The sequence below is a fragment of the Anopheles ziemanni genome, chromosome 3 (assembly GCF_943734765.1).
Source record: "Anopheles ziemanni chromosome 3, idAnoZiCoDA_A2_x.2, whole genome shotgun sequence".
NCBI lineage: Eukaryota > Metazoa > Arthropoda > Insecta > Diptera > Culicidae > Anopheles > Anopheles ziemanni.
The window spans coordinates 14,201,362-14,217,517 of NC_080706.1; the positions used below are offsets into that span (position 1 = coordinate 14,201,362).

The 16,156-nt window shown below is 44.5% G+C and overlaps 4 protein-coding genes across 4 annotated transcripts; 3 read left to right on the forward strand and 1 right to left on the reverse strand.

Annotated features, from left to right (window-relative positions):
- Nucleotides 1-372: 372 nt before the first annotated feature.
- On the reverse strand, nt 373-1,784 carry LOC131287111 (solute carrier family 35 member B1 homolog). The gene is made up of 2 exons (XM_058316130.1): nt 1,544-1,784; nt 373-1,473 (listed from the first exon to the last, which is right to left on the reverse strand). The coding sequence occupies exons 1-2, from the start codon at nt 1,740-1,742 to the stop codon at nt 656-658; spliced, it is 1,017 nt and encodes a 338-aa protein (XP_058172113.1). The 5' UTR covers nt 1,743-1,784; the 3' UTR covers nt 373-655.
- Nucleotides 1,785-6,537: 4,753 nt separating this feature from the next.
- Nucleotides 6,538-9,842, forward strand: LOC131288420 (pancreas transcription factor 1 subunit alpha). The gene is made up of 3 exons (XM_058317551.1): nt 6,538-6,962; nt 7,328-7,644; nt 9,679-9,842. The coding sequence occupies exons 1-3, from the start codon at nt 6,538-6,540 to the stop codon at nt 9,840-9,842; spliced, it is 906 nt and encodes a 301-aa protein (XP_058173534.1).
- A 2,456-nt stretch (nt 9,843-12,298) lies between these two features.
- LOC131284157 (uncharacterized) lies at nt 12,299-13,111 on the forward strand. The gene is made up of 2 exons (XM_058313012.1): nt 12,299-12,556; nt 12,620-13,111. Exons 1-2 carry the CDS (start codon nt 12,299-12,301, stop codon nt 13,094-13,096), a joined length of 735 nt encoding a protein of 244 aa, XP_058168995.1. The 3' UTR covers nt 13,097-13,111.
- A 329-nt stretch (nt 13,112-13,440) lies between these two features.
- On the forward strand, nt 13,441-14,829 carry LOC131287578 (ELMO domain-containing protein 2). The gene is made up of 2 exons (XM_058316641.1): nt 13,441-14,140; nt 14,202-14,829. The coding sequence occupies exons 1-2, from the start codon at nt 13,595-13,597 to the stop codon at nt 14,622-14,624; spliced, it is 969 nt and encodes a 322-aa protein (XP_058172624.1). The 5' UTR covers nt 13,441-13,594; the 3' UTR covers nt 14,625-14,829.
- Nucleotides 14,830-16,156: the final 1,327 nt, after the last annotated feature.

Genomic DNA, 16,156 nt, shown 5'->3' on the forward strand with positions numbered 1-16,156 from the left:
TCATCGGCATCCGCAGCGCACGCCAGTTTGAACTTCGTGCGTGCGCATGCTCCCGGACGAAGGAAAACTCGCTTTTCCCGATTTTCCCCGGCATCGCGTGACGTTTGGTGCGTGAACTGTCACTTTAAGATACTTGAATTTGTGATGAATAAAACCGTTAAAAAATGGTAAACAAGAATACAATGAGTATAGTTAACTGTAAAAGAAGGATGCATGTATGGGTAAGTGATAATATTCATTATAAAAAGCGCTAAAACTCTGTTGACAATATCAAAAGATGTATATTTGCACTATTTGTGAAGCACAATTAACACGTTTGAAGTGCTAAAGTGAAATTGGACCGTTTTTGAACTTGGTTCAAAGCAGATCGTTTTAATTTAATCAATTTGAGCGCGTAAGTTAGACATTGTTACAAACGTGGACTGTTTATTTTACAACTTTTTCCGCTTAACTACACTAATGAAGGACACAGGTATCGCTAATGCTTGCTACTACAGGTAGCAATATGTTTTTCTCTTTTTTATGTTTGCTTAGATAAACTCGATGTGCGCTCCTTTGGGTTAAGTGAGTCTCTATCGTGGGACAGGATGGAATAGTTCGAATTCAATCGATTGAAAATGCTTTGCAATACGAAGCAACGCCTCCGATCGTGCATTTAACGAGCTGCTAACTCTTCTGGTTCAGTTTTGCTCTTCCCTTTAGCAGCCGGAGATTTGCCAGGGGCTGGGCCTTTCTTACCGAAGAACATATCCGCGAACAGACCACTGAATACCAGTACCGTACCGAACCACTGGCGACCAGAGAGCACGTTTCCGAAGAAAATCACCGAGAAGAGTACGGTGAAGAACTTTCGCGTGGTCGTTACGACCGAGCAGGCCAGTGCCCCAAACGAGGACACCATCGTGAATATGAACAGCTGACCGAGAGCGCCGGTTAGAGCGAACAGGGTCAGATGAGTGAACAGCTCCGGATGCCTGCTGGCGAAATGGACGAACTCTTTTCCTTCACCGGTTACCAGCAAACCAAAGCCAACCATCATAGCGCTCCAACCGTTCATAGCCAGCATCATGTGCTGTGCCGAGGGGGCACTGTGGGCTCTCATCCGTTCCTGGATCGCCCCGGTCAGCCCGTCCATCGATAGGCTCAAGATGAGTAACACTTGTCCCAGCGTTTCGTGCTCCAATACCGCACCGCTGTTTGCTTTTCCATCTTTGTACATGAAAAGCATCACACCGATAACGATGAGCACGACAAAGAGGTACTTCTGCAGAGTGTAGCTCTTCCGACCGATCAGCACTCCGAGTAACATCACTGGAATGGGCTTGGCGGCCTTCGCGACAACCTGCATCGGGTAAGCGATCCACCGAAGTGCCATGCTGGAGCTTATCATCGCCAGTAGGTACGTTAGAGCACTGCTGGCGTAGTAGACCTTCGGTGTGCCATCGGTCGGCTGCGGTGTGATCGTGAGTAGTGCTAAAATGCAGGAAAAGGAAACCAGTAAGAATGGGCAACTATTGGGATGATATTATCCAAGAATACATACCTTTCGCGAAAACCCAATTGCAAACGCACTGCACACAAACCAGGGCTAACATATACGTGAACCGCTCACCACGTGAACCATCTTCCTGCGGTTCATCTCCATACCGGCCACGCGTTATTTTCTCCTGTAGAACCGCGAAGTAAAAGTAACACACCAGGATACCTACACAGCAGATCGCTAGCTTCTTTTTATCCGACATCGCTGGACTGCGGCTAAGCGATTCCAGGCGATATTCAACCGTACGAACTGGACCGACGAAGCAAGGGCTAAAAAGTGGTGTTGCGGACGCTAGCAATAAAATTCATGGCACATTTGCAGACGAATGCCGTTGCGAGCGGGTTGCAATTGGAGACCGATGTAAAAGAACACGTCAAGCTTTCTGTTTTGCTGACAATAACAAACGTGTACGATACAATGAAACTGACAGCGCTGCTTGACACAAAAAAAACATTTTGCATTTCCAAAACAGTAAGCTTTAAGCACCTTGGACACAATTGGAATGAACGATTAAAATAGTAAATTTGTTGATAAATTCCTGAACCGATTTAAGCAATAAGCTTATGAGACGAAGGGTTTTGTTTTTCGATAAACAAGTTTATTCGAGTAAGGTTGCGAAAATGTATTGTATTTTAAGGAGGCATAGAAACCTTGGTCAGTGCTTAACTAGATGTCACACTAGTCACCACATGGCGCAATCGCAGCGCCACCTTGTTGTCAAAACAGAATGACATGTTGGTGTCCTGTCTTTCATTGTGTGAGATATTTGTTTGTAACTTTTATAAATTTTGAGCCCCTGTGTGCGTTCTGTTGTCAAAGTTGGTCAATATAAATGAGAAAGACCTTAGTTTCAATAGTGATAAGTGCCTTATGTATTCCTATTTTCTAGAAGCGAACCTTGCGGTTTAGGAACATCGTTTATAATACACTGAAAGGTTATAGATACTTCTAACAACGGTACAGAATGTTGGAACATAGTCGCAGAAGGTGGGTGTTATAGAAAAACCCCGATCAGCAGTACTTAACACTATAGACTGTCCTTGTTAATGAATTGTTAATTAAAACAAATATTGAAATACAGTTAAAAGGTATATAAGGAGATCAGATAGGAGAATTGAATGTGCAAGCATTACACATTTAAATTTACCCCCGCTTTTCCACCGCGCGGTAATGTCCTAACGTCACAACAGATTACGATTAGATCATGTCCCGGAGAAACTCCCATTCATGCATCACTATCACAATATTCATATCACCATGCCTGCGACTGCTTCATCCTAGAAAAGAAGCACAACAATGCGCAAACTAGGGCCTTCCACTCGGGGCAGCTGCGGACAAACCGTCACGGACTACGGATCCACCAAACCTGACCCCGGCCGTTGCTGCGTAAAATTAAGTTATTATTGTTTTCCGATGCAACCCGCGGTTGGCGGTTAAATGATGCACGGAGCCGGAAGCGCACGATGAGTTTTGCAGGGAATCCTTACCACGCGCGTTTCCGGGATGGTAACAGAAGCGCCCGGGTGAAAATGGAACGCACCCCTCCCGAAGGTTGGTTTCCCTTTAAGCGGAGGGCACGGGAAGGGTCGGAGATAATAATGAAAAGCATAAGCGATACGGACTGCACCGGCAACTAACTCTCCCTCGCCCTTTTCCAGTGGTGGTGGTGGTAGTGTAGCGATAATTATCAGGCGATTAGTTGTTTATTCAGTTGTAAAAATTGTTTCCCTTCCCTTCCGTGGCTGAATCTGCCGCGCGGGCGAACAGATTTCAATCGGAAAATGTGTCCGTGTAGTGCTGTATTGATTTTGATACTATCTGCAAACCTCTCGAGTGGGATTTTCCTTTCTCCACCTGGGATCTGGCCAAGGGAAATGATACTGCAAAAAAACAGGATCACCAACCTGATAGCAAACCCTTATTTTCTCTCATTCAACAACTTTCCATCCGCTCATCAACAAAAGAAGAACGATGAATATTGAATTCTCTTCGATTTTTCCTTTCGAAAATGCTATGACCCCCGATTACCAAGTGCTCACCCCTCCGGTCTGGTGGGCGAGGGTGGGTGATATTATGATATATTATCATCATTTGGTATTCACGGTTTGCTCCTTCGGACCCTCTCGGGGCCGACGCCGGTGTTGTTGCGCCGTTCAGCCGTGTCGGTGGCTATCGACTGTAATAAATGGTTGTGCATATGCTGCATGCAATCGATTTTCCCACGGCGCGTCAGTTGGCCATCGCGAGAGATCGGGAATCGAAAGGATTCACAGCAGTATTGACTGATGTGAAGCGATCTACACCGGTTTGAAAGTTCATACTAATCATTTATTATAATTCAGTTCCATCTACAAAGAGAAAACAATTGATTTATATGAAAAACTGTTTAAACTCGAACTGGTTAAAAACGATAATGAAAGACATTGTTATATTTTTTTCCACACTATCATTACCACCCTCCCTTTCCGTGGTTTATACTTATGTTGTTTCATTTCACCTCTTTTAACCCTTACAAAAAATAACACGTGCACACGCGCTGGCCGGAACACATTCAAACACCTACCGCCGTGTGTAACTGTTTCCAGTTGGTAAAACGCTTCATTACTGGGTTGTGGAACTTTGACATCGATTATCGAGAGTTGCCACTTTACTTCGGCACCCAAAATAGAAAAAGAACCTTGCTTTAATGTGTGTACACGCATATGACGGTGGTAAAACTGGATTTTGCTAGTCGGAACCCATAATATGTGGCTATTAGGGAAACATAACGGGGGTACAATATGATTGAAAGGACATTTGAATGTTTAATAATTGTCCGTTCTAACCAAGTTCTTCCGGTGGGGAAGCAGATCCTTGTTTTTTTTTCTAAGACCCTCCATAGGTTCGAGAGTTCTAAAACAGGACTTATTCCTATAATTATGTTGAAAAGATTTGGGGCCAAAATAAAAATTGCTTATATGTTCAACGCTTTTTTTCAGGAAAGCCGGTAAACTTATAATGTTCAAATAACACCCCACACACATTTCCGGAGCAGGTGTCATCAACATATTTCCCTACCGAAATGGGGGACTGTTAGGTTACCACCTTGCCTACCAGCCTAATTGTAGACCGGATGGAAGGGTTATGGCATTCCTTCCACCCTTGATTGTTCCCCTGTGACGACGATGCCCGTGTCATCCTTCCGCAAACATCCCAAAAATGAACATCCAGACATTCTTCTCGCAGAGTCAAATATAGTTCACCTGAATTCCATACGAAGAATTCGTCTTTCGTTGGGAAAATGGCTCTTATAACATGCTGCAGTGAAAGAATGGAAAACGAATGGAAATTCCACCGGGCAAGCTCCGCCCCGAACGAAACGAAAGAGTGGCTGGAAAAGGATCACAGTTTTCCAGTACACAGGAAGGAAAATGGGTGAAATATTCACCGTCCACTGATGATACGGAATACCAAAACCAAAACCAGCTGTATTTACCCACAAGTCGGAACGCATGGGGGTTGATGATGATGAAGATGGGTCGCCAATTGATTCCCTGGGCAGGGGTGCTATAGTTGTTTGTTCTGAACCTTGAAAGGCCCACTAATAGAGAGAAAAGAGCAATCGATGGCAAACAAATCCAGCTCTCGAAGGGTTTTCAATCAGGCGGTATGCAATTTGCACGGAGGTGGGAAGGAATTTTAAACCCACAAAAATGCGTTCCATAAATTTCTTGATTTGCTTGGTCAAGTGAGTTCTCTTACCATATTTAGAGAAAGGACGTAAAACACATCTTATGATAGCTCAATTTTAGCAAACAATTAAGGGAAAATTAAATTATTAAAATCCACATACGTGAGAACGAATTGAAAGAGTAAAGTGATAAAATAAAGTTTTGGATAAAATGTGATATAAAATAATCGAACGAAATAACCGAAGGAATGAACGAAGCTTAAAATATAGGCAACATAACCAACCTTAAATAACACCTGAATCTTACTAAACGAAAATTGTTATAAAATGTTTAAGAAAGGTTAATAAGAATTTCAATCATAGTAAACATTAATAAAATAGTACGGAAAACTAAAAACCCCAGCAGTACAAAAATCAGGTGAATAGAATTTGGCCAAAATTTGTGGAACCTAAGTTTCAAACAGCTTCCAATGCGCATGGAGCACACGTCGAACGCTCCTTGTACAATGGGCGTGGTTTAGAGGGTTTTCCAGGGCAAACTAGATCCCTTCAATTTCCCCCTGTTTTGGTGCGCAATCCTTATCGGCCCGTTTTTCCACGTGCAGCAGGCACAATGCAAATACCCCTATTTGTTTTCCCGCAACCGTGTTGCCCTTCGTATATCTCCTCTTTTGCGTTCTAGCCTTTTCTCCCACTTGGTGAGTTTTTCCTCGATCGTCCTCTCCCATTCGCGCGTACGAAGGGCTGGTTTCCCATCTTTGAAACCACATTTCGAACCGTTAGTCCTTTGCCGGCTCTTCTGGGGTTAGCATCGGAAAACTTTTAGCTCCAGCCCAACCCGATAGCGATAGATCCTTGAGCAAGTTCAGTTCAACTTTTTCCCCGGTTTTCCATCGTTACTTTTTCCCACCGACGCAGGTGGCGACACGTGACCGCACGGACGCCGGTTGTTGAAAGTGTTGTCGATCGGTGATCAGTGATTTGTATGCAAACCGTCGTTCCGCCTACTGTTCCGGTGCTAATAGTTGTTGGTGTTAGAATGGGTGTATTAGCAGCACACCCGCCGTGTTTACCCGCCGGCGCGTGGCAGGGCTGGGAATTCCGGGCGTTTCCGGTGTCGGTATGAAGTTATACAGGGTGGGTGGAGGAAAGTAAAGTGTTTAATCCACTTACGAGGAACGTGTTGAAAAGAAACATAATTTGGGGAGGGAAAAATGTAACCAAAGTGCAGTAATTATCTAATTAGGATCGACACCAAAGTCATCGACGAATCTAGTCCGCGTTAGGAGTTAAGTGTTAGCAGTAAGATTTACCCCAACATTCCATCATGTTCTCGATGGACTCGTTCGACTTCGAGGCGGTGATGAGCCGGCATCTGTTTGAAGGGCCGTCGGCACACCAGCACCAGGGTCAGCAGCCACTACATCATCTGCAGCAGCACTCGTGTCAGCAGCAGCATCATCAGTCGCAGCATCAGCACCAGCAGCAACAGCAGCAACAGCATCAGCTGCCTCACCTGGACTCCGATCATCACTACAATTCGCACCATCACCATCACCACCATCATCATCACCATCAGGTTCCGGAGCTTCAGGGAGATCAGCAGCACCACAACCTACATCAGGCCAACAATGTCGACTCCACCACCTCGAATAGCTCGGACTTCTTTCTGGCGGATGATGAAAACACGACCGACAGCGAATCGTACTGTGGCTTCAACAGTGATCAGGAGAACACCGATTCCATGAAAGAGTAAGATAATTTATCCTTGCCAAATATGTAATTTTTAAGATATGGCGGAAAATGAGACAGTAGAAAAGATTCGCTCTTCTGTCATAGCTAGAAGCTCGGCAGTTAATTTTGGGACGTTAAGAATACATCTGTACGCAATTAATGCAGGTATCTTGGTACCACGAACATTAGAGATAGAAGTTAGATAAATTAAAGCATTCTGGCATAAACTACCAGATTAGGTAATCAATTTGCATTGTCAAGTATCAGAAATGATTGCTTATGCTACCGTTGCTTTCCTGAACATTTTTTAAAATCATGCGCTAGAAGTAGAAGCAACTAGACACAACTGTTAACAACATCTTTCCATTCGTAATTCTTGGCAGGATTTATAGCAACAGAAGTTCGAAGTATCGCCGACCAAAATGCGCCTCCCAGCAGGCCCAACAACGCCAGGCGGCCAACTTACGCGAACGGCGCCGTATGCAGAGCATCAACGAAGCATTCGAGGGCCTTCGGACGCACATTCCAACGCTGCCGTACGAGAAACGGCTCAGCAAGGTGGACACGCTGAAGCTGGCCATCAGCTACATCTCGTTCCTGGGCGAGATGCTGCGCAAGGATAAGAACGGCAACGAGACCGGCACGACCGGGGTCAAGCGCCATCCGGTGAAGGAACCGCCGAAGAAGTTCATCGTTCGTGGTAAGGACACAATGTCGTTTGTGTTAGGGATTTATTATTACTCAAACATCTTCGAAATTGGTTTCTATCGACCCACAACATTTTGAGTTTTTTGAAAAAGAAGTTCATAGAAGGATAACTAGGAATTAGGTAAATTGTGAACCATTTGTGATTCTGGAACTCAATTCGCTCACACCCCGCGTGCCAACTGGCATCGCTCGGTGACCCCTGCAGCAAATATGGCCCTTCCAACGGCTGTGTTTTGGTAGACTTCAAATGTTCCGTGACTAATGGATCTATTTCCCGACGATCACGACATCCCGGCGATTGCGTTCGTATTGCCCGTTCGTTCGTACGGCTGCCGGGGCTCTAGTCCTGATGCGCATCCTGAATTCGTAGGAAAATCTACTCCGGGCAAGTCCTCCCAATGATCGAGCAACGGGTGAACCCGAGGCCCCATAATTTACCGGAAACCGTGACTGATTCAGTTATTGTGTTACGGTGTTCCGATCAAAGAGGGAATCCCTTACCCTTGCCTCCGGAGGACTGGGATTCTCCGGACGAACTGGAAGCATCATTCTCCGGCGGTAGTGTGACGTGGCATGAATAAATGAAATGCACTTTCGGTCGTTTGTCGGTTACCGGTTGAAAATTTAATTCTCTCCACGGTTCCATGGTGGTTTGGACAGACAAGGGCGGACGTTCCGTGGTGGAAGGTCCCGTTTGTGTACCAGGTGATGGTGTAAAGTCTCTGAATGATGAGGTGAAAGCTGGATACAGTGATAGATTTGATAAAGGCACTGGCTTCAATAGAATAAAATTAGTAAACGGGTATGTCAATGCTAGAAAAAAACGGGCTTTTAAAAGTTGTGTCAAACGAAAGTTTTCAGTGACAGTTCCGCTAAAAAAATGTTTGTTTCTGATAACAGTTAAGAAAAAATACTCAGAAAGAACAGTAAGAAATCAAGTAGTTCTAATTCCAAACACTTTTCTAATGAGATTTGAAAAATTATAAACTTTCATTTTACAAAGTAGATAGCAACAAAATATATAAACAAAATCTATCCCTCTATAAAACCTCTTATAACCTAAACTGTCCAATGAGGTGAATGAAACAGACAGTTCGATCGATAGAAAGTCCTTGCTTCTAGAACATGGCGCTTCTGCCACGAATAAAACAGACAAAGAAAAACAAGCCCAGCTCCCAGTCTGAGCCTGCACTAATTCCCCGCAAATCTTCTCCACTCGAGTGTGAGGCGACCACCTGAACGAAAAGCATGAAATTCTCACGCCTTCCAACACGAACACGAACGATTTTCCACCATTCGGTCTGCCCGGTGCGAACGTTTATTTGCCCTGAATGCGTTGGATTTTCCATTCGATTCCTTGGGGTCTCGCTTTGCTGCCGTGGGGGAAAATGAAGGAACGAACGAGAAAAGACTATGAATGTGTTTTGGGGGCCGTCCAGTCCATTCGTTGCGTGTCGAAGGACGATTTTGCGCAAACGTCATCATCATTCCACCTCCACCCCCCAACAACGGCCTGCAAAAGTGGCACCATTTTTTGGTTTCGTTGCCACAACCGACGGTTCCGTTCGGTTTCCAGTGTCTGCACACCCAAAGGGCAGCAGTAATGCATTGGCCCGGAAAAGATCCCTGGGAAATGCGAGCACATGCTTTCTGATCTCTTCGCAGCGTCCAGGGTTCGGTGTTGTCTTTGTAAACAGTTTCGTGCCCGGGGAAGCCCTGGGGGAGGGTTTTCCCGGGGAGAGCGCATCGAATTGAAGAGAAATAAAGCGGGAAACATTTTAAGAAACACTTAGGCGGGGGATTTGTAAACATTCACCATTCCCCAGTCCATTTTGCTCCTTCCCTTCCCGGAGAGTGTTGTTAAACAAAGTGCGGAAATTTGTACTCAAATAGTGGTTCCTATTATCCTTCCATTCCCATTCGTCCGTTCTAAGGACGGCTTCCACCCCCTCCGATGTTTTGACAGCTTCCTTGGTTTAATTGATTGTTATTGCCTGTTGTTCTTCCACACGGCTTTTTTCCGCAGGTGGTAGCGGGCAGGCGCATTCGCTTTCCTGGCACCGGAAGGGAGATCGGAATGCAAATGGACGCTACTTTGCGCGCATTTGGCGGCCGGAGGATCCTCGCAGCAACCATCGCAATATCGCCGCCGGTCCCTCGACGTACGCCACCAACGGAGCGCTCTGTTAAAGGACGATAAACCCTGCTAACCAAAGAAAATTATCTACCGACACTAGTCTACCAAATGTGCAACACAACTCTAGTCTTTGCTCTCTTCGGTGTAATGTTAACCAATATGCTACTGTAAATAAATTTATCATTATTAAAAAATATTATCAATTTGATGATGTCCCAGAACGGTGGTGTTAGCAGATATTTAAATCCTCTTACGGACTGCGTAAAAACATGTCCCCGCTTCGATGTTCCAGTCAGGTCCCGAGCGTTGGTTCACACTCTCAGCCTCACTCAAGGACCCGTAATCCTTTCCGTCACCGTTTTGACGAAACTGTCAAACGGTCGAGGGATGCTTCCGGGCAATGGTACGGGGGTTTTAAACTTCCCAAAAATGCCTGTCTCTTCCGTTAAATCATATACACTATGGTTGTGCTTGCGCTTCGAAGGGGTTTCAAAGTTTGTTGTTTTAATGCGCTCGCCCTTCCTGTTTTCCCTTCTCGCTGGGTACGTTTTTTCCTCCCCGTGCTATGCACTTTAAGGCCCCATCAGGATGGTGTTATTTTACTTTTTAATACTGTAGACCTGGCTGTCCCCGGAACCGAGTTTACACCTGAATAAACAAACCGATCGAAGGGAAATTTTGTTTGCATCAAAAACGGTTCAGGTGATTTGTTAGCGATATGTTATGGCTTATGGAGTAAAAAAAAAGTATGCGGCAAGAAAACTGCGTTCGCGATCACGAAAAGGTAAAAACGAGGGAATAGATTCGTTTGGAATTAAGGTACATTAAAACAACATTAATTATTACACCGATGAAAGCCAAACGGTAGCTCATATAACTATATAATCAACCCTGATAGGAACTACCTTAAAAATAATGATTATTAGCTTACAATACAATTTATCTGAATATAGTAAACTACATTTAAAGATAGAAAGATAGATTTGGTGAACTTTAATTCAAATTTTGAAATCTTCCCGATCTCTTCCGCCTCTTTGATTACGTACGGTGATAAGGGTCCAGATTATCGAAGAAAAGGAGACTTTTCAATTACATTGCCAACGGATTAAAGCCGACACTTGATGGAGGGAAGGATTTAAAATCCGAGCTCATGAAAGTATCGCTTGGAATCCGATTTTTGTGGGGTTATTTAAAATAGTAGAACTGTTATTCCAAGAAAGAGAAGGACAAAAAATGATTTAAAAACTGTTTTGCAAAGAAAACAGAGGGGATAAAAGGAAATGGGCGTTGTGATGGAGTAAAATAGCTAATCACACCGCTATGGATCTCAAAATGGATCGTTCGCTAAAAAAATACTCGGAACTTGCGAACATGATGTGCTTTTGAAGATAAATTAGGGGTCGTCGTCTCGATGTACCCACAAACTCACGGCGTATAGGGACATCAGCAGCGATCTGCAGGACCTTTTGGTGCAACCGAGCGCAACCGGTTGCGGGACTTAATTGCATTTGAATCGGAGGGTGCTAAAATCCGCCCCGGGGTGATTAAAAATGGTCCTCCGGGAAGTGAAGGGTCCTTCAGGGGAAGATCCGTTTCGCGGCTATGACGAACGTGCGCACCAGGAGAAAGAGGAAAACTGGGCAGAGAGAAGGTTAAAATTTAATAAAACCACCAATTGAGATTAATATCACCACTTCAAAGAGGAAAGCATGGTTGAATGCTGATTTTTTCACTCTTCAACATACCAATGACCACGAATGAGGAAGGTATTTTTCGCTTTAAATTGGAAGATTCCCAGTCTCAGAAAAAGATCTGCGATATCAAACCGTATTTGCTGTTATGACAACCGGAAAACGAAAAATAATAAACAACGGAATCATGGAGCAATCACCATCCGTTGGAGTTTGCTATCTTTAACGAAACTATTTTTTGCGAATTTATATACCACACAAACGACGAAACGATGCGTGCAGTAAATTTAAAGCACGTGTATCGAGACTTTACTAGCAAATAACACAAGTCACTATGACCTTAATAGACCGATTATAGAAAAATACATTGAGATGTCTTTAAAACGTTCGAGGCATAATGCTAACGCAAATCATTACAACTCGTTTTATGGCCATATCACGAAAATATCCCGACATCGTCCAATGGCTGTCACATAAGACAACCTAAATACATCAAACCGAAAACACATGTGTGCAAAAAACGCGTGTTAATTTGAAAAACCAGTTCTATTTGGGTTGGTACTTTTCAATTGACTCACTGTGTGTATGGTCGTGAGATCTGACCATTTCGCATGTGATCATCTATTGCTGTTCATTATCGGACTGTGTCGGACGCGATTTAGAAGCGGCACAGACGGCGCTTCACTTCCCCGAGTGCGGCTCAGTATCGACGCGAACGTTATCGCTGGCGCACGCATTATCGCCTCCTAACAAATCACGAAAGCTGTACAGGTTTGTGTTCATCGAAAACATTCCATCAGCATCCCAGAGTGAAGAATATGACGGCTCGACCATCGGTAAACGACATCGAAATCTTACGCTATGAAGATCGCTACCGGGAACCATCGATGGAGGTGCTTAGGAAGTCGTTTTTTGTCAACGAAAACGTGTGCATCGGAGCGGAAGTGAACCGCTCGCCACAAGCACAAAAAGATCTAGAACAGCTCTGTCTGGATGTGGCCATCGGTGGAGTGTCATTGATCGCCCGGCACAAACCCACCGGCACGATCGTGGGTGTTTCCTTCAATGTGCTGCAGGTGGGACGTCAAATTACCTTCAACCGGAGCGACGCGTTAATGCATTTACCTTTACTTCCGTAGACCCCGAGCGGACCGGATGATTCCAACTACTTCGAGCAATTCCGTGACACCAAGTGCACGGTCGACAGCTCACGGGCACTGATGCAGTACATGATCACCATGGACGCTAAGGTGAACCTGTTTGAGCGCTTCAACGTTACTTGCCTGCTGGAGATTATGTTCCTGGCCACGTTACCCGCTTTCACAGGGTGCGGTATTGCCACGCAACTTGTCGAGCAGTCGGTCCGGTTGGCGAAGCAGCTGAAGAGCGGAGATGCCGTCCCGTTGGTTGAGGCGGGCGCAGTGGTTACTTCCAATCGTCCTCAGCTCGTGTCGGCCTTGTGGACGTCTAGAATCTCGCAAAGAGTAGGAGAGAAGGCGGGTTTTACGGTGATCAATACGGTTCCGTATACGGAGTTTGTGTTCGAAGGAAAACCGTTTACCGAACGAATTGGCCCGGAGCATCCATTTTCAACGCTCGTTGTGAAACATATTTAAATTGGAAAGTGTAGCGTCCCATGCAGAAAGAAGGTTAAAGTAAATGGAGGCACAATAAATTCTTAAACTGATTATAAACAAAAATAGTTAATTTGCTGGTAGTATTGATTCGTAAGAATTTATATAAAATGATCGATAGTAATCTTTTGAAATTACCACGTTTTGTCATCCACGCGATCTGTCAATTTTCGAGTCAAAACAATAATCTTCCGTCTCTCTCACTATCTCTCTTTTTTCCACTTTGTGGAGAGATTTCTCTACAAACTGCTGCAGTTCGTAAACATTGCATGGTAAGTAAACATATCTGATATGTGCTTGCCAAGTCCACTTGAAGTAGTAAAAATGTGTTTCGGATGTTATTCCTGACGTTTCCGCATCCCAGAAACAACGGCTCGCTGAGCATGCGCTTACCTTCTTCGTAATCACCATGGAGAACCAGCTGTAATCAACGTTTCCTGCACCTGTCGACCTGTGTTTGCGAATCCAGCGAATAACACGATGTATCCTGCCGTCGCTGAACCGAAGATGATCTTTCGCGTGGTAAGCTTTTTCTACTTCCTCACCAGACCACTGTTGAAATGGTTCCTACATCGGTTCACCAACCTGTGCGAGCTGCAACGGATCTGCTACGGTTGTCCACCGGGGGCGTCCCGTACGAAAAAGGTGCAGCTATCGTTGGAGCTCTCGAAACGGATACCCATCAAGAAACTGTTGCACATCCTAAACGAGCTAGTCAGCAACGATGTGGATGAGCTGTTCCTGCGGCGGGAAATACAGACCCGTGCCGTCGGAACGGTACTGCAGGTGAAGAAAATAAACCCAAAGGTGCACGTGGATTTTCCCCGCACGTTCGGTTCGTGTGCGGAGAAAATATGGGGCTACAAGCGACTGTTTTTCACGGTGGAAAGGTTGCGGGCAACTCAGTACGATAGTGAGGAACCGGAACACGAGGCCAAGTTGCTTTCACTGTGGAAGGCTTTGGTGGGTGACGAGATGCAGCTAACCGGACGTATCTCCGATCAGTGGCAACATATAGGATTTCAGGTAAGGTTCGATCAGTCACCAGACGGACCTTGTTGGCTATTACGTTTTCTATTATTTTTAGGGCGACGATCCAATGACGGACTTCCGCGGTATGGGCATTTTGGGGTTGGACAATTTGCTTTACCTTGCACAAAATTATAACGGAACCGCAAGGCACCTACTGTCCCACTCGCATCATCCAACGCACGGTTATTTCTTTGCCATCGTAGGCATCAACCTTACCTCGATGGCGTACCATCTGCTGAAAAATGGTCTCGCCCGAACACACTTCTACAACCATCCGGCCCACCACTTGACGGTGGACACGTTCCACCAGTTCTACTGCTACCTCTTCTACGAGTTCGACCGGTACTGGGTTGAATGTAAACCAAAGAGCATCATGGATTTCAACCTGATTCAGCGACGGTTCGAGGATAACGTCCTGAAGCTGCTGTCCCACGACGGGTGCTACTTCAAAATGAACCTCTCGGTCGAGGACATTTAACAGCGCTTTCCCGTTTTTTCTCCATTTCCCAAAACCGATGGGTTTTCGCTTTGCTCGCTTCGGTCATCCGAGTAATTTCGTACCTTCGTTTTCATTTGTGTGCGTGTTCTGGTTTTTCCGAATGTGATACATGAAGTGTGCAGCACCACAAAACTCACAACACGTGCACTACACACAGCAGTTAAGGGACGGGGAAAGGAATTCGGTGGGGTCTTGCCACAGGTTTTCGAAACACATACACCGCAAGTGCAATCTAGTGAAAAGAAATCAATAAACAAATGCTTTTTAGTCATACTTATTAACTTATCAAAGAAACTGTTTCGAAAGAGCAATTGATTCGTCACGAACCGAAACTTTCTTTAGTAACACATGTACCCCAATGCCAAGCGATTGAATTCGTCAACTAGTTTTAATTTATTATTCAGTAATATTCCCATTCGTTGGCGGATGCACTGTAAAGGGTAGGTTTGTATGCGGTTTTTGCAGTTACGTTATGCTAATGTTCTCGGATTGCTTTGATCTGTTTGCTTGCCGTTTCGTCTGAGGGCTCTGAGTGAGTTGCGAATGCGCGAGACTATAGGTACTGGATACGTGGATACTGTGTTCCAATTATGCTTTATAAGTTATGCATTGTTTTAATGGATTTTCTTTAATATCGTAGCTAAGGATGCAGGTCTCGCAATGTATATTTTTTGTTTTCCATTCCGTCTCCCTCCCAGAAAACTACTACCTATATGTTTACCGTTACCGGCTCCCTACAGGTTACGCCACCACGAAATAGACATCGCGTCGAAAAACCAAAATCAGTCTAGTTAAGGAAAACTGGTGTTAAAAGAGTTTTTGTTCGTAAAAAGGGCGCTACACAAATAGCGAAACGCATCACACGGAATCCTATCGAAGAATGGAATAAATATAACCTTCACTTACGTTATAGAAAATTGAGGCGGAAAAAGAAAAACAATATAAATACAATTCGATCCACTAACCACATGCGAAATATCGCCGGCACTGGTAAAATCGTTACTGATACTGATTAGAAAGTCTTGTCTTTACTACACCACACACTATTCACCTTTTTTTTTCTGTGTTTTTAATCGTACCTTTCTAAATTTGTCTATGCAGATATATATATATTAATATATGAATTTATTTTAGAGCTTCTGTTGTGTTATATACCTGAGTGATTTTTCTTTTACCATCTCATAATTGTGTTTTTGCTTCCTCAAGAGGGGGTCGTTTATTTCTTCTCCCAAGCAAGGGGGTGCTGCGCATTTTGGAGCATTTTGTGAAAGCAAAAGGGAAGGGGGGCAGCGATCATGTTTAAAATATAGGTTAACTTTTATATTCTCTCATTAAAATTTGATCCAATAACTTATCTGCAATCTGCACAAAAGTGTCGTCTGTGAGTGGGTGTGTTTGTTTTTTTGTTTGTAAAAGATGAACTGCCTTCATCCTTCCTTCCCCCTAATGTGTGCGCGTTTCTTTGAGATTTGAACACAGCTATGTACAACTCGGAACGACGGTTAATATTG